The 26,625-nt window shown below is 40.4% G+C and overlaps 2 protein-coding genes across 3 annotated transcripts in view; one reads left to right on the forward strand and one right to left on the reverse strand.

The window, feature by feature from the left end:
- Positions 1–18,356, reverse strand: part of SYT1 (synaptotagmin 1) — a 338,118-nt gene extending 319,762 nt beyond the window's left edge. The window contains exon 1 of one of the 2 annotated variants that reach the window (XM_052667309.1): positions 18,129–18,356. The gene's annotated coding sequence lies outside the window, so the exon portion shown is untranslated. The remainder of the gene's footprint in view (positions 1–18,128) is intronic. The other variant, XM_052667308.1, reaches the window with a different exon arrangement.
- On the forward strand, positions 18,352–21,213 carry LOC128073300 (uncharacterized). Its single transcript, XM_052668032.1, has 3 exons — positions 18,352–18,830; positions 20,260–20,412; positions 21,009–21,213. The coding sequence occupies exons 1-3, from the start codon at positions 18,352–18,354 to the stop codon at positions 21,097–21,099; spliced, it is 723 nt and encodes a 240-aa protein (XP_052523992.1). The 3' UTR covers positions 21,100–21,213.
- The last annotated feature ends 5,412 nt before the right edge of the window (positions 21,214–26,625 follow it).

Below are 26,625 nucleotides of genomic sequence, written 5' to 3' on the forward strand. Positions count from 1 at the left end.
GTTTCTTTAAAAGAACATCCTATTCACAAAAATATAATAACAGCTCTAAAGCCTCAGTAACATAGCCTTTTCATCCTAGATTAGCCAATGTACCACTAACACAGGTAGTATGGAGAGAACAATTACGGATTTTCACGCTATGCTTAAGGATACAAAGTAGCACTTGTATACTCATTGCATATGTACACACATTTCCACTCACATCTTAAGGTCTGTTTGGTTATAGAAATGTTATAACCAAAGATTTAGTCCTGGTGAACTGGAGAGGCAGTTTGCATACACAATACCTAAATGAATGATAGTGTGGCCACCTGTGAATTCAAGTGTACTCTGGAAATACCTTGGCTACGTGACAGTTATTTAGCATTTGAGTCCTCTTCTGCAAATAGGGAATGACAGAACATGAAAGAAGGCATGGGCTCCCAGGAATAGCAAAGAGATGCCCAAGGCCAAAAATACCATGCCAAGCTAAAAGCATTATTGGCAGGCACGTTCAAGCTGTGTGATGCCAAGTTATACCATACACAGATGCACAGTCATGTATGCACATTCATCTTGTCGGAAGTAACAACATTAACATCAGAAAACATGTATCACAGTAATATACAAGCAGTCAGAGAGAGAAGGCATAAGCAAAAGATATCTGCTTAGATTGCATACAATTTTTAGAAATCTCTTTTTTAATGGTTGGTCTCTCTGGATCCCATTAAGTGACCACGTAAAACAGCAGACTGCTGAAATGTACTCAACAGAAACCCATTAGTAGCATTTCACGTCAGCAACAGCTTGCCATCTCTTTGCTGCTTTAGGAGATTTATAAATGCATAATCAAAATATCCTACAAAAACCAGTACCAAAATACCAGTTGGAGCATTTGTAAGTTACAAGTATAAATGAAGACAAAGTTACATGAGCATAATAAATACGCATCCTTCTGATCATAAAATATTAATGGGTATGTTTTTTTTATCTTTACTCACTGGTGTTCTATGATTCTAATTAAACAAACTTTTTTTTTTTTTTAGATCACTATGCATAAAGGACTCTTTCCCATTTACAACTTCATGAGTACAAATAAGTGCACACTAAAGTTTGAAAGTTTGGTCAGAATAGAAAAATATACCAGCACTATCATACAACTCTTAATACTAACTAAAATTAATTTGAAATTTCATCATTCAGTACTCAAAGCCACCGTTAGTATCACACATACACAGAATCTCTAAGAGGGGCAAGAAGTGATAAAATTACCAAATCAAAGTCCTGTGTCCAAATTAAATTTCCTTCATTCCTCTAAATTCTTACTCACTTTTTACAATGAGTACTTTCAACTCATTGCAAAACCTTTTATCATGAAAACTACCATTAAGTAACATTTATTTCTTGAAATAAGTCAATACAACCTATTTGTTTTCACTGTTAGATTAAGAAAATTCTTGAAAAATGAACTCTTAAAAATTTCCATTAAACTTTTCTTCTTTAAGGTGAGAATTAATTAATCCTTTTAACTTACAAACATTGCATCCTCCTCGACCCATGACAGCCAGTTGGTCTCCCACTGTAGGCAATGGAAGAAGAGCTTAAGCATCCATTCATCATCCTATGAAGGCTGTTCAAAATGGGGACAATTAAGAATCTTTTATTCTAAGTCCACTAATGATAAAAGTCAACACTGGCAGCTTAGACTAAACAAAAACCTTTAGGATGGTTATTTCAGATGATAATGAGGTTGTACTAAATCTCATGTCTACTCAGTGCATAATAAGAATGGGCTCGGTACCAGCCTGAGCAAGCTTCCTAAACCCACTACACTGGTTCAGCAATGTATGTTTGTCCTATTATTCCCTATCTAGCAAGGCAGGGCTGTAACACAGGATCAGGCTATCCAGCAACTTTTCTTTAGTTATGTAAAGAATGTGTTCAAAGTACCTTCATCTCACACCTCCTCTCATATGAAGAAAACTTGCCCTTCAGTCATGTGTGCATACAGCCTGATTTTATCAGGATGCATGCCCAGCACATAGTGAAAACAAGGCACTTCTGAATGTGCTTCAAGCTGGGCACTGCTGACATAACCGGTCATTTACAAATTCAGACCTGCATAAACAGTAATAATTTAGCTAGTCAGTTTTGCCATTCATCCAAAAAACTTGGACAGGTATCTTTTATCAAGTATTATTTTCCATATATGCCAAAAATGAACAAGATTATTCAGCTTTTATGATGTCAACAGCATTACATTCTTATCATATCAAACTTCCCAGCATCTACTGTAGTAAGTATCAAGCAAGCTGTTTATCACAGCACCATCTGCCTTGGATAATTCTTTTTCTAGGGAAAAAAAAAAAAAAGCTCTTCAGTAACAAAATAATCATAGTAGCACATTGACCACATCTTGAGTTTGGGCATATGTCCCAAGCATATCTATTCTGAGAGCAATGAAGCACAAACTAGAATTGAAAGGAATAATATGTCACCATCTTCTACAATGGAACAGGACTGCTGTGCAGTTCTCTCTTCTGTTCTTTATGGGGGAAAATAACCTTTGAACCTTTTACATGTTATGTGATTACTGCTACTGTATGGTATGGTACTACTGACATAAGAAAAGATATATTTATAAACAATACAAAAAAAATCCCCACAATCGACTGAAAACTGAAACAGGATTTAAAAGATTGCATTAAAAATGGAAATACTACTTGCAACAAGTTGCTGTGTTATTCTGAATTTCTCTTGCAGTTTAAGCCTGCCACCCCCTCAAAAAAAAAAACAAAAAAAACAAACAAACCACCAAAACCAAACATCAGCTGTCAATTTTAATGAATGTTACAATTAAATTAGCTCAGAAGGTCAAAATATATAGAAACCAGGTAGTAAAAAAAGTAAACATCCTACGTGTGAACTACTTATATTTTTAGTGTATTTCTGTATGCTTCTGTTCAGTCATCCACATAAAGTATTTAAAGACTCCACCCCCCAGTAAATACAGAAAAATTAAATTCAAATTACTTGCATAATTGACAGCTTGTATAACGCAGTTCAACACAGGTATGGACAAGAGGGATTTAGAAGATTATATTTGGTTCAACAGCACTCAGAATTAAGAAATTACTTCTTATGTTAACGAAGATCAACATGTTTGAAGTGATCATCAAGTGATCAAGTGATTTCAGTAATAACTGATTTCCAGCTGGTGAACAAAATGTAAATTTCTATTTCTTAAAAAGTTTTATTCTGAAATGTTTTATTTTTATTCAGTTTGGGAAGGGGACTGAGAAGAGTATCCGCACTCAAAGTGTTCAGTTAATGTGACTAGTGTTGATTTTTGCATGGAACTTGTACTTCCTTTTGCAGCTATTTGACCTGAACTTTAACACAGCTATACTACATACAGCAAAGATATACAACGTTGACTTACAAGCTAAAGTTTCAACACTAACATCAGAAAAAAATATCGAAGAGACTTGAGCTAAAATCTTGCAGCAATAATGAACAGGTAACTAAAACTAAATCTTCAGAAGAACTCATATGTCTTAATAAAGCATAATAAGAAGTACAAGGACCACTAGAAACACTTATACTAAAGCAACAAGTGTCCACTGAAGTGTAATAGGAGGTTTTTAGATTTTGGGGAAAAAAAAAAAAAAAAATCATGCCCTCTTTATAGGCTATTTGAAATACTTCACCAAATTCTCTCAAACTCTGGTATGCTTTTAAAAGCAGACATATCAATAAAACATGTCTTAAGAGATTCTCAGCTCAAATATGCCATGTTTCTCCTAAGAAAACAATCACATATGGTGAAAGGTTTTCCGGGATATCTTTGCAGCGAAAATAATTCTTTGCACAATAGCCATGTGATAGCAGTATCTCATGCTTTTACTTCAAAAGCTTTTTTTTCCCTTCTAAATGTAAGTATACTTTCACCAATACAGTTTATCTTAACTTCAGAGGAATTTCCAGAGGCTCAGAGACCGTTGTGGACAACTGCCTTACCATGGGGTACTTCAGCACTTACCCATCAGCGTCCACCATACTTACTAGGAGAACAGAATTACTCAGAAAATTGGACTTAAATCCCTGAATAACAGCCAATTAAACCCCTGAATCACTGTAGTAAGTCACCCTGGTCAGTATGGCCGTATCTAGTCACACTGTCTATTGCATTAATGAGTTTGTTTTTGATTGAGTACGTAACAGCTCTTTAGCCCTTACAGTCTGTTGCATGCTATTTGTGTACTTGCTTTTTAATGAGAGCTTACTGCTTCATATTTCATTTTATTTCCCTAGCCCTCACAATTTTATAAGTATAGGAAAGAAGATAAGGTATAATAGAACAAAATGCTCGTTCAATTCAAACTGTAATACAGCCATAGGTAAATAAAAAGAAATCCAAGAATAATATTTGGGCTTTCAAAGAAAAGAGTAAATGTTGCCTCAGTTCTCTGCAAATATGACATCATGCCCTTAAGCATATGATGCTGACTTCGTATTTCCATATAACATCTCCCTCCTCCAGGAAGTTCTTCTATTAAAAGTGCCAAGAAAACACAATTGTTTATGTACTGCCCATGACACGTACTCGATGTTACACTGGGAACTACGCTCTGGCAGAAAATAAATTACTCACTGAAACCAACACCTGTAACAATAAATGTTTTGGTACTGTGGACACATTCAGTGGATGAATTCAGTTCCATCTGAAAGCAGCTAAGTGCTTGCAGGTCTGCATTTCAGCTCTCGCAGCTGAATCTCCCTCCCACGGAAGGCTGCTGCTGCAGAGCCTGTGGGTGGGGAAATGAAAGCAGAGCTAATTGCTGCAGGAGGGGCCCATGTGCTGCCCTCCCGCAGCCGCCTGCCCCGGCACCTCGGGCCCTGCTTGAGGAGATGCCTGCCGCTGAACAGATTGGCCGCTGCGCGTCCCAATGTCACACGCATAGCCACCATCTGGAAACAAACAGCTCAATCATGAAAGAGTAAAGATAACAGGGAAAATTTGAGCTCCTTGATCAAAAAATAGGAGATACTCGCTTATCTTCCTATTGCTCCTGTTTTAAGCCACACTGAAGATGCAGTCTTTATCTTTCTTTACAAGTATCCTTTTAACAACTACATTAAGAGCATTGCCACTTGAAAACAAAGTCAATTATGTGAGGCAAGGGCTAGCACACAGTTAATCTGATGTCTGCATCCCAGTACGAGGTACCACGGGCAGAGCAGGCACACAGTCCTGCATGTTTCACTGGAGATTGCTGCAAGGTTGGTGAGAGGCACGTGGTCTGACACGCAACTAAGCTGAAGGCCACAAAGTCTCTCACTCAGAATAAAACTCAAGAGAAAGAGCAGTTTCAGGAATCAACTTCTGCACACCATTTGAGATCAGACTACCCAGAACAGTCATCAAACCACTTCAATAAGGCAGCTAATTGCCACCTAGCCAAGCCAACGTCACAGCAACTTCAGCAAGAGCCTGGGTCTGGCTGTACCCACAACAGCTACCAAGAACTGGCCCAGCTGCTCCCCAGCTTCAGGAGTCTGCCTGTAATGAGACTGACCACTTCTAAGGTAGCCTGACACCATTGAGCTCCATGTTCCCCAATGCTTTTCAGAGAACCAGAGGAATGAGATAACCATTTTCAGTGAGCTTCAGCCACAGTGCCAGGGCACTCTTCCATCTCAGGCTCTGCTCAGCACCCACACTGGAGATAGGGTGAGACCAGTGTTGGCTCACAGGAGGCCCTTAGAAAAACAGCAGGGAAAATACTGCAGAGCAAAATATCCAGATGGAAGATTGACCTGGGAACTTATTACAGCCAGTCCTCAGATAAAAAACTTAACCAGGAATAGATTAAAAAAAATACATATACACACATATACATATTATATATATATATAAATAAACATATAAACTTGATGAGATATAGAAGTAAATTACCTTCATTAAAAGGTGTTTTTACTTAGTCACTACCCCCAGGTTTCTAACAAGTTTTCTTCTGCTACTAACAACTCCTGCACTATTTACATAATAGCCAAATTATAATTGGCCTCTTTCACATGGGTGAATATCAACACATAGGAGGGGAAAACTAGGACAGGGAGAGAATGTACATAACTCACAATTTCCACATTCATAGAGAAAACAGTTGTATTCTGACAGCATGACACATTTTAGATCTACTGTTCTGTATTCATATATATAGTTGATGTCTAGCTTATGAAAGGTTCATTTAGCTACAAAAATATTGTGTTTACCTTCTAATTCAAAGGAGAATAGACATGAACAAGAAATCCTGGTGACCAAAGACATCAACAAGACAACCATTTTGATGTGATGTAATTTTTCAGAGTACTGGATTTTTCTTTCTAGACCATTTGAATTTAACAGTTTTAGACCTAACATGAAGACAATTTCCATTATATGCAGTACTGTGAAATTAACAGTCATTTTCAAGTTTGTAGGGGAAGAAATTGTGTAAGCCTAAAATATACATCCTATTTTATTCTTCACATTGCCAGCTTCTGTTTTATCTTAATATAGCAGAGCTTTTTCTGGCCTGCTTTTTCTTCATAGCACTTCATTAAAACAAATACTTTGCACCCTGAAGCTTTAACATCGCAGAGCATTCCCATGAAAAGAGATGCGATGCCATGAATTTAAGGGGGTCAAATATTACCAGGATCATCTGAATAGATTTCTATCTACAAATTACATACAGAATCTATTTAAATAGATTCTGCTCCTCAGCTCAGTCAAAAACTATAGCCTTAAAATATGCTGAGGAAGGAAAGCAAGGAGGAATCAAGCTAGCCTCTGGAAGCACAATATCTGATCCAGATGCAAGATGTAACACAGCTCTGAAGAGGCACGCACATGCACGTACACACACTGTAGCAAGGACTGAGCTGCTGCATGGAACGTGTCTCCTTTCATGTAATCCCATTTCTAACAGTGCACACTTCTAGTTCCTTTTAATTCTCATAACTATGAGTAAGCTACACTGTTCCTCCCAACACTTTCTTCTCAATACAACAGACGTTTATGGCTTTACTGACAAGATGCCCATCTTCCCATGTTGTTAATAGGTAGGAAAGTTTAATGACTCATAAATAACACTATTTGTGGATATAAAGTCTCTTTCCTGACAGCTCTGTGGATTCTGCAAACATAGATTTACTGTACTATATAGCAAAATAACACTCAAGTTTTTCTCTGAATATTCTTTTTAAAATCTAGTCTCTAGCATGAAGTTGCTACACTACTGGTATTAGTATTTTTCCCATGGATCAAATACAGTAATACTAGCCACAGCAAAATAAACAGTTCAAACTGGATTTCAATTGGGAACTTTCAAAATACGACCTTCTTTGGTTCCAATTACTGGGGTTTTTTGTTTGTTTGTTTTGTTTTTTAATTATTTGCAACTGTTGAAAGCAATTTTGAATACTCATCATGCACTACTAGTTTTAAATACATCTGATTCTCCACAGAGGAGATGCTACTGGGATTAGTGTTATTAACATCAATTTAGAAAATGTGAGTTCAGTTTTCAGCCTCAGCCCATGCTCCCTACCAAGGCCTTAGGGACCTTGGATCAGATACCTCCAGAGAGCAGTCTATCTCAGTAATATAAATGCCCAAATTTGGTCAAATGTATCACCTTCTGAGTGTATTTAAAGTTAAATGAGATGAATCCCATCCTTAATCTCCCTCTGCCATTGATCCCCCTTCTGTGAAACAGCATTCAAATTTCACCACATCAACAGGATACATATGAAGCCTAACTTGTGCTACTTGTGCTCCAAGGTAATATTAACTATCATATTAAAAATATGTCTGATGCACTCAATTTGTATTTATTTACAAAAAGGTAAACCTGAGATCTTTATCTCAAATCTTTAGCACTACCTTCAGGACAACCTATGTAGGGTTTTGGCTTTCAGTCTGTTTCACCCATTTACAAACATCACACATCAGACTGGCTAGTTTTTGTCCTACAACGATCTCACCGTTGTAAAAAAATGATCTCACTGAAAGAGGGAACACAGATATCCAAAAACTGCATCCATCTCCAAACAGAGGAACTGGCTCTTGTACTAGAGAAGCTGATGTAGCAGAACTTTGTAATGTTTAGTTTGTTTGCAGTTTCCGTTCATCTGCTTTATGCCACATGAATTCCCTCCTGGCCACATAAGGCTAAAATCCAGTTCTTTTGTATCACCTCTCCTGCAAGTAATTCAAATCTCAGTTGTGAACATGGCATTACTCATAAAACAGCTTTCATTATGAGCAAGCAAACAGTTTACCCAGTTTTCAGCTAGAAAGTGGTAAATCAGAGTACTGGACTACAGGAAATTTCCCATTCTTCCTCTCCTCGCCCATTTAATACTGATAGATTAGCAAGTTTTTTCAGGATGAGAGTAAAGAGGATGTAAAGAATAACAGCCTAGTTTCCAATGAGAACTCTGAACTGAAGGCCTGAGTACCCCAGTCTGGACAGCACAGGCTTAATGACCAGCAAAGTATAAATCACATCTAGCCAAATACCTAACATATATGTTCACAATTTAATCCATGAAACTTCTCTGAAACAATTGAAATCCCTCCAAAGGAGATGGCCAATTCGATCACAGCAATTAATTGTTTATTCAGCTCTGGGACCTTAAATAACGTCACTTTTTTTCTACATTTGGACTAATGACTGTTTGTTTTGCCCAACAGGCCACATCCTCAGTTAAAGATCTGGATGCTATTATGTTAGGCACGGCATAAATACATTACTATGTCAGGCCCAGTTCTAAAGAGACTGCAAAAGCAAACACTGCTTTTTACAAACACGGAACAATTCTTGATGAAACAGCTGTCACTGGTTACAGAACACATTTGGAATTCACAGCATTAGGAAAGGATTTGGAAAGGTGAGCCATTACTCCTTGCACTTTTTATTTATTCCTTCAAACAAACAAACAAAAAAATCCATCCACTACACATGAGAATGTTAGCCAAAAAAATACTAAAATGCCCTTTTTGATTTTTCCTAGGTATCAAGGCAAGAAAGTAGTCTACAAAAACCAGAATAGGTTTAAAAGTCTAAATCGCTATTTTAAGTGATGGTGACAATAAATGACCTTTTATGGAATATTCCAACTCACATGTAAGAGATTTGAAAAAAGAAAAAACAAACAACAGAAAAATTTAGGGATATAATTCAACTCACCTGATGAAATGAAATATGATTTAAAAAGAATCCTGGTCTGAGCCAGCCAGAACTGGTTGGAAAGCACTAGAGCAAGTCTGATGGAAAAAAAAACAACAAACAAACAAACAAACAACAGTGTGGCCTACAGTAGTTGCTTCAGTGTGTCCATGGTAGACTACCTCTGTGTACCTTATCTAGGGGGAAAAAAACCAACAAAGTGTATTTACTGCTGCTGCAACTGCTTACTCTTGTTCACACTTTGACCATATGCACATGCTGGCCATAATAAACTGCATGTCTTTGACCAAGCTTGGCACTCACTATATCTACCTACAGGCCTCTGTCCACTTTTGCAATGTTCTTCCAACTTCATACTTTCACCTACTTAAAACTTCTGGAGCCAACACACTGAAAATGCTGCTGTGAGTCTGTTGTTCCCGCCCACCTCCCCACTCATCCAAAACTGATTACTTTTCCTCATTACAGAAAAGGTCACAAAATCAAGTGGGAGAAAGCCATAACATCACTGACTAAGGAACACCAGGTGATGATTTTTTCCAGCAAATAAATTAGTGTTATCCTTTGTAATCAGTTAACAACTCTTCAGTTGTTTTGAGATAAGAACAGTTGAACATCTGAGCCATTCCTATGAACCAAATTTCAACTCAAACTAAATTAAATACTTCCAGTATCATCCCTGGTAGTAAGAGCAAATTTCAAAGCCATAACTGGAGTAACACTGACTAGTTACATTAGAACTGTACTCATTATTTTTCCTTTCATCTCTATGTAATACATACATTTTGAAATCCTGTTAATGGATACAAAACCTATCTGGAGAGGCAGAAGTAAGTTTTGGCTTCAGCAATACTTTGAATTCTTCAATAACAGACAGTATAGACAGTCTCTATCATGCCTGCAGAAGTCTGATCCACAACTGGTCACAAACATTTGGCTGGATGTTGCTTTGAAAGCCATGGGTAAACAGTGCTCAGTCCAAAGTTCTGAGTTTACCTGCTTGATACTGAAACAGAATAATAATAACAGTTTCAGATATTTTAAAACTGCGATTTTCAAAGCGAATGTCTTGCTCACCTATAACACAGAACTTTCATCAATGTTTATAAAGAGTAATTTATTATAAACAGCTCACAATTATTTGTCAGCGTACAATTTGTAAAATCAACATTTGCAAAGCAAATATTAAACTTAAGTCCAAGCTTTTATAAAAGTGGACATATACTTGGAAAGTGACAAAAAGTATCTATAGCCTTTGGTTTCAAGTGCTTTTTGTCCCAGACAATGTTACTTGAAGTTTCCAGTTTATCCGCTTTCTCATTCAGTTAAGAGTGCTCATAAAAAATAATACAGTAAACCACCTCTCAATCCTATTGTGTAGGACAGAAGTAAATATACAAGATAAAAGTGCTGAAGGCCTTACACAACTACAGCATATCATGAAACAGGAATTGGCCTCTGTCAAGGTCAAATGAGCATTCTCCTGTTGTTACTCTGCTCTAAATAGCAGCTGAATGCACTCAGAAAGCTTGATGTAAGAAAACCAAATTTGAAGAGTTAACGCAGAACAACTCCTTGTTATTAGGTATATGAAGAAGTTATGACGAGTGGAAAACTATGGAAAAAATAAAACACCTATTGGCAGACTTCATCTGAAGACATATTAATATCTCCCAGATAGAGTAATCAAATACATCTTAATTAAACACTTGGGTTACTGTATAAAAAAAAAAGTACACTTCAATTTCAGGATGCGGAAGTCCTACAATTCAGCCATTTTTTCTATCCTTAGTCAAAAACACATTTATCTTTCATCTCTTCCCAGACCCTGCTAAAATGCATCTTGCAAATCAAAGATACTTTTGTGAGGACACTCTCACTGATACTTTGCTAGTCACTTTGGTAAGATTGCATTCTTCTCATAAAGGGCACTTGTTAAGCTGTTTGTACCAACAGGTGGAAATAGGACAGGGAAGACTCCAGTCCACAGTTACCCACCATACTGCAAGACAGCATGCACTGCACAGAGCACTTTTGCTCAGATGCCAGGCACAAGGGCTGCTACCTGCAAAGCAAGTTCCAGGGTTGGCACAATGCAGTCCTTCAGGCAGCACTGTTATTTTGGGCATCTGCAAACGAAGTACTATTACACAGGTCTAGACCAAACTGATAAGATGTAGAAATGTGGGTCCTCCCACATTTAAAAGAATGAAATGTATTCTCTTTCTAAAGAGAATTTCTATTACAAAATATATGATTTGGGAGCATGACTGAAGAAGAAGATTAATTACTGCTCTATTTATTTCGGTGGGCTTTAAAGTCAGATCTCAAAGAATAAGGCCACTTAGATACATATACAGAAATTTCCTGTAAGTAAGGTTGGACAAAATAGGATTATAAAACACGGGGACTGCTCAAGAGAAGTTTAGACAGCACATCTTCACACTACAAAAGTAATATGTCACAATACCTTCTACAAAAAAATAAAAATCTCATCCAGGAGACTCAACAGGAGTTAATGGTAGCAAGTTCAACAAGTCAGCAATTCCATGGACGTAACGCCAGCTCACAATCTAGCCTGTTCTCACAAATTAACACAAATCAAAAAAAAAAAAAATCACTTCTTCCAGCAGTTTCTATATCAGAACTATGATGGGCTAGTCATTGGACTAGATGACCCCAGTGATCTTTCCCAACCTTTATAATTCTATTCTCTGATTCTAACTAGAATTTATACTAAATGTAGTTAAAAAGAGATGAAAACCCAACCTAGGGATTTCAAATACAAAAATTATCTTCTCCTCAGTAAACTATTCCATACACTTACTATCCTACTTGATAAAAATTGGTATCTCCTAGTCTGAATTCCTCCAGCTTACATGCCCAGCCAGGTTGCCACATGACATACCATACTATTACCTCTAATGGTGCTTTCACTATGAAGGAATCAAGGAAGGTCTTGGCACATTCTCTTTTCCAAAGAGAACGCAAAGCTCACTGGAATCCCATTAAGGTGCACATTTGGCATATCTCAGAACATTACTGGATCTCTTCTCTAAACTAATTCTAGTTGTCTAGCATCACCTTCAACATTGGGCATCTTCTTTACTTTCAACAGTTCAGTGTTTATGACTGCATATGGCTTCTCAGCTCTTTAACGACAGATGCTGTTCCCTGGATGTAATCCCTAAGTCTTTTGACAGAGCAGAGCGACTCCCAATAAAAGTAGACAAAAATACTACACTTCACTTTGTTGAGGTATACATTAAGATGTAGTAGAATGAGAAATCAACTAAAGACAGCCTATCATAGCACTTTCTCCAATTTTAGCCTCATGAATATGGATTCTGTATCTTATTCCAGATCATTGTTAAAGATAATGAATAGAGGTGGTGTAATGGAGATGGCGATTCCTCACAAAGTTAGTAGTGTCACCATACATTAGTTGTGCATTTTTGCTGGCAATGAAGAAGTGTCTCCACGCCAAACTTGCAGAAATCTGCATGGCTGCCTGGAACATGGCTTGTCTTCCTCATTGCTGTTGCCACTGCTGCAATACATCGTCCACTGCCTCTCTGTGCTCATATCCCTGTTTGATCTTCATCCACTGCTTGATCTCCAAAAACATTCAGCAAGCGTTGATGAATGTCAATGGGTGCTATCTTTTCCACATGGAGGAATTCAGTGCCACACCTTTGCTTCACCTGCACTTCCACATCATGTACTCTTCTGTCAGACTGCCCCTCTGCTGCCATCTGTCACATGGCAGCAAAGCATAATGGAATGCTGGTAAGAAGGTTCAACGTCTACTACTATACCATTAGCATTCACCTCTGATGTTGTGGGCCAACATAATAAAATAGGAGGCATTACTTTTGGAACAGACCTTGGGTATTTCATCTGCATTTGATCAAGGAAAAAAAAATAAAATTAAATCACCTGTTCACATGGATAACTACACCCTTCTACAATACTATTTCTTTACCTGAACATTAGCCTAAGCTAAATGTAATGTCTTATTGAAGTGCTAACACAAAACTTGCAATTTGAACACCTAAAGTTTGTTCTGCATTTTTAAATGAAAACTTATTTCCTTTTAAGCAATGTAGATTGGGATGTACTATGCTAGCAACCTTAAGCCTTCAAATATTTGCCAACAGATTGTGTCTTCTATGACACTGGTTCGGAGTGACACTGTAGGATTTCAAGTTACAGCATTACACCTTTTAAAGAAAAGTAACTGTAATTGCCACACAAGCTTTTAAGAATTTCTGTCATTTCTAACATTTTATGATAAAATCAAGCAGAAATATAATTACAAAGAAATAATCTCATTAACTTTGGAAGGGAGTAAAAAAAAAAAATAGAAGAAAATGTAATAAAGAGTAATGAAACATTTGAAGTCAGAAGAGTTATATTTAATGTCCACCTGTCCACAATGCACAAACGCACACACATCTTCCAGGCAACACATCACTATCAGAAAGTATCCTGAACCAGGTAAGCCATTTCACATGGAGCCTTTGTTTCCACTGCACCTTCCACAAAGGCACTCCAATCGCTCCAGCTGTCATGTCTCCATGGCTATTCAAATGCATGGAAACGAGGCAGCTGACATCTGATGTCTCAAAGCCACGTTGGGCAATGCTTACCAGCTTCCCTATATTGCAACTGCTACACTGATATTTAGCAACACATGGGAACCCAATACCCTTCAAATAAAGGGCATGAAGCAGAACTTGCAAATAACCAGCTTCATGAAATCATCACTGAGAAGCTCTGAGGCACATATTCTCCTGTATTTGAGGCACTGTACTACCTTGTCACTATAACCTTGCCTACTTTGTACAATTAGGATACATTTGGGTACTCCCATAAAACCTGACAAACTTATAGGCAATATCATTAAATACCCACACTGGCTTTAGCTACTTCTAAATACATTTCACTTTGCTGAAATATTGTATTAGCATGATTACCCAGAGTTACTGAAAATCAACTAGTTTGGATAATTTCTGGTAACACTTCTTTGTATTTGTATGGTATACCATTTTTAAGTAAAAGTGTAAGTAGCTCATCAGATAGTAATACTGCACCGGAGGCATTCTGGATTCACTTTGTGTTCTGACACATCTCTACCAGCATCTTCAGGGAAGGCTGGAAAAGAAAGTGACATCTTGAGTTGGCAAATCTCTCAAAATTTAGAAGACGGCAACAGCATTCCTTCTAGGATGGAAAAGTGTTCAGAGACCACAGTTTTGAGAAAATGCATTCAGACCAGTAACGATAAGAACACGGATTAAGAAAAACTGTTGGCTTCCTCCAAAGTATCTATAGTACATGAAAGAACTGCACTGGAAAACAAAACAAACAAACCAACACGACAACAAAACCAACAGACAGCAGCCTACTCTAAAGCATTCTAATTGGACAGCTGTCAAAAGCAGCACTAAGAGTTGCACTACTACAGCTAATCCCTTGCTTTTGGTCATTATATGTCTCAAAAAATAACTATTCTTGCGTAATTTATTTAAACCAGAAAACTTTTTCCACACACATTGCTTGTACAAAGCACTCTCCTGCTCTGTGTGCCTGCTAACTAACATCACCTGTACCTGCTTGTGTCCTCGAACCAGAAGAAATCATGAAGAGTAGCTGCCTGTTGTCTTCCCTCTAATCCACCTGCTTCGGCATCCGGTATTTTTGGAAGAGATACAGCAGCATAACCAGCATTTCCTAATCCCCCCTCTTACCAGTGTATTAGGGAGAAGTAAAGCCTACTTCAGCAAAGACGAGATTTGTACATAAAGATCCTGAAAATATTTGTTAACATAATGCTTTATTTATTCAGCTTGGCAAATGCTTTTATTTTAACCTCAAGTATCTTTAGTAAATGTCAGCGGTAAACACAAAGTCATTGCTGGCTAACAAGCCTCCTTATGTGGGTTTCTAATTAGTCTGTAACTAAGAAGAAGCTTTATGTTTGAAACAAGCATTCTATAGAGAGCTAAAGGAAATCAGATGATCACGTATTTCTTCATGGAGTGGCACACGTGTATGGGCACCAGACGCAGAGGAAAGGAGCTCCTGGGATCAGTGCACAACAACTCCTCCACGCTTTTATTCTAGAACGCACAGAAACATCTTGTTCTTGCAGTAGCACTGCAAACTTCAACACCTCTGCTGCAGCAAGTATTACGAGGCTGCATACGCTTTTTATGTGCAACTCCCTTCCCAGTAAGGATTTCTGTGTTTCAATGTGTATATAAACATAAAGCCACACATGTTCACACAAATGTTTTAAAAAATCGTAATCAGTTCACCGAATGGGCAAGAAAAACATGCAGTGTGCTAAATTAGAGCTTCATTTTCATGTCAGGAAACATCAATTAACTGAGTTCTGTACAGCTGAGTAGCTTAAGAACTTCTGCCAAGACCCTGAGCTATGACTTCTTTTAAGTCTAACAGCCAACCCTGCCAAAAGACCATAAAAATTGATTTTGTGTTTCCGGTCTCTCTATGCCAGCTGGAAAAAGTATAGATTTTTTTTTCCCCCTAGGTTTCTGACAAACAGAACCTTTCCTTATCTCACAACTTCCACGCTACTACGCAAACCAAAGCGGAACGTTTCGCAGGTTCTTACAGCTGATCCAAGTTATGATTAAGGTAGAAGAAAGTTTCAGATGTTACACCAAACACTGCCTTTTTAATCTGTTTTGAAAAGTCTCCAGGTCTGCCACCATCACAGGGAGCACTGCGCCCCACACTCGCAAGGCTGTGGCACACACTCAGCAAATGGTGACTTTCACATCTCTTCTGGGCACCGTCAGTCTATGAGCTACCTCTTTAAATTCCAGTATCAACCCTCAAAATGGATTTAGCATCTTTGGCATCAAACATTAATAAGGCTCACTTAGGCACTCTTAATGTGAAGGAAAATTGGGCTAGTATGAAATGGCTACACTGAAACGTTTCATGCTTTTGCAAGTGAGGGAGTATGATTATTTCCTACAGTATGTCATTATCTTCTGCCCTGTGGTTCTTTTTTTTTAAATTATCTCTTCTCACTCAAGCTGCCTACACTATGTTTTTAAGCTATGTAGTTTTCAATTTATGAATTGCATGCATGCAAATTTTGAGCAACTATAATATGGTCTATTACTGAGCTTCTGGTAAAGTATATTCCCCTCGGACACTGCTAATGGAACTGCAATTCCAGATGCTTGTAAGAAATATATATATATTTAATATATTATAGATTTGACTCTCAAGACATAAAATCAGGTCGTTTGTTTCCAAGAAATAAACAAGGAGCAAGAAAACACTATTTCAAATACACGTGGAATTGCCTCACACTTTTTCCAAGCAGGTTTATTTAAGCATGGCAGGACATGTCAGCTCGCATACTCACAGAGCAAATGACTTCTCTGCCCTCTTGCCCTCGTGCCCCAAAGCTCCCCCCTCCCAGGGCCATCCTTCAACTCTCACCCCACTCTGGATATCCACCAACGGGGACTCCTCCCCGAGCCACAACCATCATCTCATGTTCCTTAGGACAAAACAACTCTCCCAGAAAACGAAGCACAATGAAGCAGTTTAAACAACACGCAATAGATTAGCGCAGCAATCATACCACCTGCTTCGAGGATCAACACTGCCGGTGCTGATCCATAGTCTGGCTGTAGTCTACAACATGTACGTGCATATAGAACAACGCTGTTCTGAACAAAGGTCAGTTTGGTATTTCAGTGAGTGAAATACCATTGAATTACAGCGTTTTGCATTGCGTTTACAAGGTCATAAACACGGAAGTCCCTCTTTTTCACTTGCAAACGGCTGTTAAATAAGGGAAATAAGAGCTGACAACCCCCTGACAATCAAAAGAAATTATTTCTTTGGATGCCAACATCTGTCTCCACATTGCGGCCAAGTGCTTTCTGTGCTCATTTAGGACTCCACACGGAAAGCTTTTCAGTTACATTTACCTAGAGATTTCCCTCCACCACTTCCCATCTGACAGAAATCACTCAGCTGGGTCTGATGAATAATAGCAAAAGGCAGCTTGTATCAGAGATGATTGAATTACAGATTGTTGGAAGTGCCATAAAGCCTCATTCCAACGACTACATTTAATTTACTTACTATACTGACTACCAGGAACTGGCAGTCGGTTGATATCTTCATTTCACAAGACTTGAAACAAAAGAAATATTAACATTCCTCTCCACTTGCTGACTACTCTACCTAGAGGAGTTCGATAAGCCAAATTAACTTTTAAACAGAGCACGGATCCTGCACCCAGACCGCGGGAGCGCACAAGGCAGACCAGAAGATATGAGAAATCAAAGCCAGCGGTATGCATAAAGGAGGGAAATAGCATCCGAGAAACCAACATGAAATCGCACGGGGGAAAAAATAAATTAGCGTGACAGCTTAAGTAATGGAGGCGTTAAATAAATAAAAAATAAATAAGCGGGTGGCGAACGGTGATGGAGGGGGACGTCGGGCCGGGCGCTGTAGGTACACACGGCCGTGCCCCGGGCCGCGCCCCGGCGCCACCGGACAGGGCGCGGTGCTCCAGGCGAGGGCACGACGGCGGCAACGGCACCTCAGACTTGGCTCTGCCAACCTGACTCGGGCCGCGGGGCAGCGGGCGCTCGGCGGCGGACGGGGAAACGAGAGGATAGAGAGGAGAAGGGGGGGTGGGGGGGGGGGGGCGGGCGTGGGCGCCCCTTTGTGCGAGCCGCCCCCTCCCCCCGCGGGGAGCCCCCGCCCCCCGGCAGCGGAGCGGCCCCCGGGCGGCCGCCCCCGGAGCATGTGCCGCCGCCGCCGCCCCGCCCGCGCCGCGGCCCCCAGCTCGAGGCGCCGCCGCGCGGGCGGGCGGGCGGCCCCGGGGCGCTGCCTCCTTACCTGACAACCGGGGCGGGCGCCGCCGGCGCGTCCTTCAGCGCTCTGCCCGGGCCCCTCCCGGGGCGAGGCTGCGGAGCGGAGCGGGGTGCGCGGCGGACCGCCCCCGCGCGCGGCTCTGCCGCTCAGCTCTCCGCGCTCGGCGGACGCTAAGTTTCGGGGACGGCCGCCGGCGGGCAGGGCAGGGCGAGGCGAAGCGGGAGGGGAGGCGGAGGCGGCACGGGGGATGCGCGGCGCCGGGAGCGCCGCCACACTGCAGCGTCTCCAGGAATCCCTCCCGCGAGAGGCAGCCCATCACCCCCGGCCCGCCGCCCTCATTGGCTGCGGGGCGGGGAGACGGCCGCCGCCAGCCAATCGCCCCGCGCCCACCATGGGTGGAGCCGCCGCTCCGGCCTCGCCCATCCCGCGGCCGCGCGGTCCCCGACCGCCCCGTCGGGCGGGGCCGGCAGGGGGGAGTGCGGGGGGCTTCCCCGCTGCACGGCGGTCGTCCACGCCCTGGGTACGGCGAGCGGGGAGCTCAGGGGACAGGCGCGGGGCCGGCTCGCGGCTGGCTCGCGGCTGTCAGGGCGGTGGGGAGCTCGGTGCCCGGTGCCGTTGCCGAGCCCGGCGGTGCGCGGCCCTCCCGCTGCGGCGCGCCCGCCCCGCTGAGCCGTGGCAGTGGTCGGGGTGTGCGGCTCGCGGGGAGAGGACCGTGCGTGTGCGCAGGTAAGGGCACGGAGCGGTTAACTTCGCCGCCGCGATGCGGCTGCTGTGACCCGGAGCTTTGATTAACGCCGCTCTGCGAAATGTAACTGGGACGAATTCAATTAATGGAAGCACATTTCTTCAACTTTTAATTAGATCTATGCTATTTATCTAATGTTTAATATAACACGAAGAGCTGCCTGGGCTCTGAAGGGAAATGGAAAGAGATGTGGATGCAAGTTCAGCTTTCAAAAACACGACAGGGTAAAGTTCTTTGTTCTTCAGTGTGTTTCACTGCTGGATCCATTCCTCAAAGTAATGGGAAAGAAGCGTTATTTTATTGGCAAAACTGTAAAAATAATAGGGTAATGTTTATGGGAGGGTTTCCCATAACCTTGAGCTAGTTGTAGGATACCAAGTAAACACGCAGTTCCAGCCCAGCCTCAATGCATAGCAGGCTGCTGAGTTACAGCTGTTATAAGAAAACTTGAGTACATGGTAATGTATTCACAACCATGGAGTTATCTTCACTTAGTATGCACCACAGTGCCAGTTATCCAAATTATTCTTTAATATGATAAATAGCAAATCTTGGCAAAGAGCCCCTTCTGCATGCTGCTGTTCGCAGGTTACAGAGAGTCAGGGAGGTCTCAGGCAAGTTTTGGGAATGGGCATTTACCTGCACTGTCAGCCAATCCCCAGTCCTGCCGTGGTGGTGGTATTTGCCTTCAGCTCAGCTCAAAGAAATATTTTCTGATCCCCTCAGTGCCCCGAGGTCTGTTAGTCATGTTATCAATCGTGAGGGAATGTTTTGTTGTGAGAGAGAAAGGGGAAAAGGAAAGTGAGTGTCATTTCTGCTGAGCTGTATAGAGGAGCCGTCACGGTGTAGATGCAAACGTAGACATGTGGTCACCTCCACCCACACCACCTTGTGCCATTTAAAAATAGGATTCCTCCTCTCCCCCATGCAGCAGGTCTCAAGGACTGTTGTAGGATCACATATCTAGTCAGTTAAAAAACCTGCACATCTCAATTCTGATAATCTCAGGGACTCAGTGCTGTATTTGTAATAGCAGTATGGCCAGACGTCTGCAGTGTTCTGAAGATTGGTGCCTTGTCTTTGGATTTGGGCAAAGGCAAAATACATTATCTAAACTCAGTGGCCTTTTCTTAGTCCATAGGTAGAAAAGAATAAGAATGCAATATAAAAGTAGCCCTAAAGAGTGTTTACCATCGCTTTCTTGCTCTCTGCTTGTGCCAGACCATATGCAATCTGCTACATGCAGACAGATATATATAGAGAGAGATAAAAGGATGCGTTTGGTAGGGGTCTGGTGGGTCGAGAGAAATAATGCACCTCCTCTCCGCTTCTGAGCTTAATAATTTGCAATGAGAAATCAGTGCCAGAGTTTCCTTCCTTCTCGCATCCACTTGCTTCATTTCCCTTTAGGCCCAGATGCTTCTTTATGCAAAGAGAAGTCTCCAGCCCTGTGAGCAAGTTCTGTTTAACCACTGCATCCTTGACAAAATGGGCAGTCACATCAAGTCCTGTCGTTAACAAAAGGCTGTGGCACTTGAGGGACAATGAACACATTCTGAATGGGTGAGGAAATTTTGGAAAAGCTAGGAGGCGTTTGATGAGTGATTGGAGTGCTAGTCAAGCACTACCACTCACAAAGTACAGATCATTGTACGTAAGTCACTCTGAAAGTAATTTCTCCTATTTATTTTTCAAACTGCAACAGACACAGAGAGAACGATAATACTATTTGATAGAGCAAATTCTCACCTACACACCTACACTATTTTTCAACACAGTCACCACTATTAGTTATGCATTTTTGTCAGCAAAGAACAGGAGCCTGCATGCTATGCTCATAAAAATCTGCACCAGCAGAGGTGACCCATTGTTTTGCAGTGGCTATGATGCTGCCATTGCTAGGAAAATGTTGCCCAAGCAGTCCAGCTTTCACCAGCCTGAATAGATGGAAGTTAGAAGGCAGTAAATCCAGACTCTGTGGTGGGTGTGGTGAGACAGTCCAGCCAAAATTGGCAACGTGCTCCGCAGTCTTCTAACTGGTATGAGGCCTGGCATTACCATGTTGCAAGAGAAAGGTTGTCTTTCTCTCTTGCCTGACTCTAGAAACTGAAGCCTTCAACTCAGACAGTGATGTAATTGATGGTTTGTCTGGGTTTCAGGAAAGCCAGAACGATCACCCCTTTCCCACCCCAAAAGACAGTGCACATCACTTTACACGCTGAGAACTGCATCTTGAACTTTTTTTCATGAGAAATTTCCATCATCACTCCATGGACTGCTGTTTTGACTCCACCTTGTACTGGTGACACTGTGTCTCATCACAAGTAATGGTGCAATCCAGGAAACTGCTTCAGCCTTGTGTTTCTTCAGTAGGTGCGTATGGTGTTCTTTCTGTTGCTGTTTGAACATTTGTGGGACCCACACAACGCAAGCTTAGCAATTATTCAGCATTATCACCATCGTTTCCAATGCATTGAAGCTCTGTACACAGTCCTTGGTATAATCTCCTGATTCACACAGATGAGCTGATTGAGACGCTTTGCATTGCTGTCTGGAACATGGCTTATATTTCATGTCACTGTCCACTGCTGAAACGCACCACCTGCCACCTCACTGTGCTCATGTCCTCTGTCGGGTCTCCAGAAGCATTCAGCAATTGTCAGTGAGGGTAAATGGCTGTCAGTTTTCCCACGTGGAGGAATTTGTATGCACTTCCATGTCAGATGGCACTTTGTCAGACTGCTCCTCTTCTGTCATCTGTCACGCAGCAACAAAATGCAATGGAATATTGGTGGGAAGGTTCAACCTCTCTGCCACGACACCAGCATCCACCAACATAATAAAATAGGACGTATTGCTTTCAGAGCAACCTTCATGGTGTACATACTGTTATTATTGTTGTGCTTTTCACAGCTGCATTCAGGAAATGTGTTCTGCCATGAGAAAAAAATAAGAAATATGCAAAACCAGACAAAATTATATTCCGAAACAAAGATATATTCTATTTTTTAATGTGCATGAAAACAGAATCTTATATAATCTCTACCATTTAGAAGTTCTATCAGGAATCCTGATAAATACAAACAAAGAAACTGACTGTGAATCATCCTTCATATTCCTTGTTTTTAATTTAGATTGACTGAGCCAGAGGTATGGGAGCATCTGGGAAGAATTAGAATAAAAATGCAAGAGCAAAAAGGATACAATGTTTGCCTTTGCAATTTTTATTTTCCATTCTCTGTATACTATGGCTTCAAGATAAAAGCTCGAGATTAGAAAGCAATATGAGCTGTAAAAACTAGGCTTTGAAAGTAAAAGACTCCCATTTGCTCTATAAACAAGAAAGAAGCCTGGGCCAAAGTCAATGAAATTGAAGTAATCTCAGGCCTATCCTGGCAAGTTTTATGGCATATAAAGAGCAGGTACTACAATGGCAGTCACTGAATGGAGGCAAATTCAGGAAGGACAGCACTAGCAGCATACCAAAAACAGCAGACAGGGCTCTGGCTTTGGGCCCAAGCTGCCATCAGTTTCCCTTTGTACATTAGCTGTTGTATGACCAAGTATCACCACTACCACAATCAGATGTATGAGCTGGGAAGTCAGGCAAATCAGGAGGGCAAATCAGCAGGAAGAGAATGAGTCAATGATATCGATGGCAGTTAATTTACTTATCAGACAGAATTTAGAACTGTAAACTAACAGGAATTGAGTCGTGTCATCATGATGAATTTATTCACCAACCTTGTGTTGTCCAAGATCTCAGGTACCTATTTTTAACTGACAGACATTTTTACTTTCTACATTATTGTCACATTATTTTCTTCCTATTTTTCCTTTGTTTTCACTTTTTCTAAAGATTTTCATTACAAGTCTAAAGACAAAGGAATTACCTTTTGCTTAGGGGAATGGGACAGCATTTAAACATGTTCCAATTGCACAGATGTCTGAAACTTCTCATCTTAGCAGATGAAACACCCACTCTTTATTATTTGTTTTCCAAGTTGACAGGCATCCAAGGACTGGCATGTACAGCTGAAGATTAAAAGCTTGGAATCCCACTTTAGGACACTGTCATCCGACAGAGTTCAGTGAAATTTCCACAGTATGTACTAGGTGATGCTAACATATTTAGAATGTACATTCTTAGTCAGGAAGCCAAGTCTGCATTAGGAGAATGTGAAACATGGAAGCAAAGTGAGAAATCCAAGTCCCAAAGGTGAGAATTAACCTTCAATACAACAAATAAATACTGGAGTAATAAAAGCACATGTCATGTGATATATATTTTGAAGATGATTTTTGGAGCAATGTGTGATATTATGAGTTGGATCTATGGAGAGAAAAGTGTTTCTTTGTTTTTTTGATTTTTTTTCTTTAATCCCAGCTGAAATTCAAAGAATAAAATCAAATCACTTGTTAGTCCACTGACAGATATTTGTATCAGTGTGTCATTTTGATTTTATTGTTTCCTTGTGTTTGATCTGTACACATCTGCTGCTGCTTCCTCTGAGTTGTTTCAGCCAGAGATGTTCTCTTTTAATCTGCATTTCTATAGCAGCTAGCACTGAGAGCTCCTGGTTTCTGCCCAGGGCTCCTGGACACTGCAGTGGTATAAATGAAAATGGAAATATTCTCTTACAAGAGAGTTCAAGGGCAGTCAAATCAACCTGCATATGTTTTGCAGAGATGTCAGCTGTGAATGCAAGGACAGATCTGAGTCAGTGTCAGTCTGTTCCCCTGTAGATGGTGCCCCTAGTTCAAGAATTCTGTTTTGGGTTGCCAACTACACTTCCGTAATCTTCCTCCTCAATTTGAAAATCACTTTTCTCCCAAGTGTTGCTCAGAGTGGTACTCCAGACAAACAGTATTTTCAGTGCAGGTAGGACGAAGGGGACTGAAGTCCTGGTTTCACCTTCAGGCACAATCTACTCTATAAAATGAAGAACAACTGAACCATGACTTCCAAAGTGCCTAGGCATTATTAATCTCCAATCTTACTCTATGGTGGTGAGCATTATGGCATCCCCAGCGTAAAAAGTTTTGTCACTGGTGACCATATGCATTATATGGATGACTGCATAATAAAAAGAATGGGAAGTGGGATTTCTAATTTAATTTTGAGGAGCTGACCTTCATAAATCACAAAAAAGGCTGTGTTTTCAGCCAGAAGATGTGGAGACTCAGGGGGGAACTTACTAATGTCTATGAATACCTGAATATAGGGTGCAAATAGGATGAAGCCAAGCTATCTTCAGTGGAGCCTGGTGCTAGGACAAGAGGCAATGGGCACAAACTGGAACACAGGAAGTTCCACCTAAATTTCGAGAAACACTTTATATATAACAGAGAAGTGGAATATGTTACCCAGAAGCATAGAGGAATCTTGGAGATCTTAGAGAACTTCAAAAGCTGCCTGGAAATGGGCCTGGGCACCTTGCTGTGGGTGCCCCTGCCTGAGCAGGAGTTATACCAAAGGGACCCAGAGGGCCCTGGCAACCTCAGCCATTCTGGCATTCTATGTGATGGCTGTCCGTGTTACACCTGAGACGTCAAGAAAGGTCTTTTCAAATTGTTATAATACACGTAAAAGACAACCATGCTATTCTGTGGTCTCCACTACAAAAGAATGATGTTGATTCAGTTTTGAAAGTCTCAGATGAGTTGCCAGTGCAAAATATATTTGTTATCACCACCCTGAGAAGAGAATAAGGGTGAAAATTCAAATTAGAAGATACCACTGAGATGTAGGTGAAATCCTATGGATTCCGGCTTCATGAACTTGATGTCTTTAATTTGAGATCTCCACAAGATCTATATCATGCAGAAGACACACAAGAAAGAATTACCAAAAGGCCAGCCCAGCCCTGAAGCATGACAAGGGTTACCATTCAGCTCTGCTGAATTTTCCAGGAACATTATGTGACGAAAAAAATAGGAGAGTTATTAGGGCACGAAGCTAGTCAACATATTTTAAATTTCAGAAAGTACATTATAATATCAGTACACTGATAAGTAAAATCTCAAAGTAGTTTGTTTGCATTTACTTCACACAGCCATTTCATTCAAAGGAACAGTGAAATTATCCTAGTATTTATAGTTTAAATCCTAAACCATAAAAATGTCAGTATTTTTTTTTACAGCAGTCTCCATTTCATAATATTTTCTGTCCTTTTTAAAAAATGTATTTATTTCCTTTATAGAAATGCAGTCTCTTCACAGTTCTGATGTTTTAACTACTCTTCAGCATAAAAGCTTGCAAAACACATGGATAAATGAACTGGAAATTATGTCTCATTAGTACAATTAGGAGAGAAGGATTTTTAATTTCAGTTTCTTTACACCTATGTTTTAGCCTAAAAGCAATAAAGTAGTTACCTCAAGCAATTCTGTTTGTCAGCACCATTTTGTTTGCAAACTAAAATGCTTGTTTTGTTTCCCACATTGCTTTTGTACGGTATGTGCCATAGCCTTCAAACCACAAGAACAGAAGGGAGTAGAGCTCTCTGAATGTAATTGTGTTGTTAAGATAAGGTCAGTGGTAATGTCACTTCTGCAAACCCTGATAGATTTTTATCCAAGTCAAACCTGAATTTTTAATCATTATAAAATGTTATTTTTTTTCCTAGAACTTTCTTGTTTTTTAAAAAACTTAAGCAAAATAAAAATAAATCCTACCCAGTGAACTTAATTCTCCTCACAGTTACACTTCTTAAAAGTCTTAAAAGTATAAATGCTTCTGTCTTAAAAGTATAAATGCTGTCTTGTATAAATCGAGCTATCTTAGAGACCTAAAGAAGTTAATGTAGCATGGAATAATTTTAATTCAAGTCCTGAGTTTAAATATGAAGCTTTAAGGGAACTGGCCTCAATAGCACACTGTGAATGTAGTTTCTTCCATACTGAGTAGTTCTTAGTCTGTGGCAGTACCATCTTCTCCTGGTGCTATAAATCCATGAAAGAGAATCCCCGATCACCCTCCTAGCTTTCTGCTTTTGACTTTCCTGGTTACCAGTCTTCTTAGTTTCCTTCTTTTCTGTTCTTCCCGTTCACCCAAGAAAATGTTTTGTGATAGCATTGCTAATCCAAAGTGTGAAATGATCTGGACAGTTCATCGGTCTCTTCACCCTTGACATTAAAACCTATTTCTGCAACAAATGGAATTGGCCCTTTTATCTTAACGATGAAGGTAAAACAGAATTATAACTGATGATGAAGTATGACAGCACATACCCTGCTGAGTAATGGGAACCTCACTGACCTGTTGTATTTTTCTAGTTCTTGTTTGTATGTGAACACAAGTACCTAGTCAGGTATTTTACTTAAGAGAGAGAAGAAAAAAAAGAATTTTAAAAGACTCGAAGAAACTAAGACAGAGATGATAAAATATAAAGATTCTCATCACTAGGAGCTCATCCTTGCCTACAGTAGGGTCAGGTAGGGTCAGGCTAAGAGCCTGCTACATTAAGCTTTCTAATTTGATCCCAGGGAAAAGTTCAGCCCAGAGGAATGTTTGGCACTAATTAGTTTAAGGGTTTTGATCAATATCTTCTTGTCCTTAAGTGCACATTTTCAAAGGACTGATTTTTGATGCTGGAATTCTCAATTAAAATGTTCTTTCTGAAGATGATATCCCAGTTACTCTGAGACATACAATACTCTCCTTCGTACCTTAATTTTTTTCCTTCTTCTAGAGTCTATGACACACGCTTTCTCCGCCATAGTCACAGAAAGACATTATAATCATTATAATCATCAGTCATTCTTCCAAAATTC

This window comes from Tympanuchus pallidicinctus, unplaced genomic scaffold (assembly GCF_026119805.1).
Source record: "Tympanuchus pallidicinctus isolate F22 unplaced genomic scaffold, pur_lepc_1.0 scaffold8, whole genome shotgun sequence".
NCBI classification, from domain to species: domain Eukaryota; kingdom Metazoa; phylum Chordata; class Aves; order Galliformes; family Phasianidae; genus Tympanuchus; species Tympanuchus pallidicinctus.

Excerpts from the sequence above, each read along its gene's own strand:
- LOC128073300 (XM_052668032.1), top strand. The coding sequence starts at position 18,352 with ATGCGCGGCGCCGGGAGCGCCGCCACACTGCAGCGTCTCCAGGAATCC. Across the intron at positions 18,831-20,259 it reads AGGACCGTGCGTGTGCGCAG|GCCCAGATGCTTCTTTATGC; the intron begins GTAAGGGCACGG and ends ATTTCCCTTTAG. Across the intron at positions 20,413-21,008 it reads AATGAACACATTCTGAATGG|GAAAGCCAGAACGATCACCC; the intron begins GTGAGGAAATTT and ends TCTGGGTTTCAG.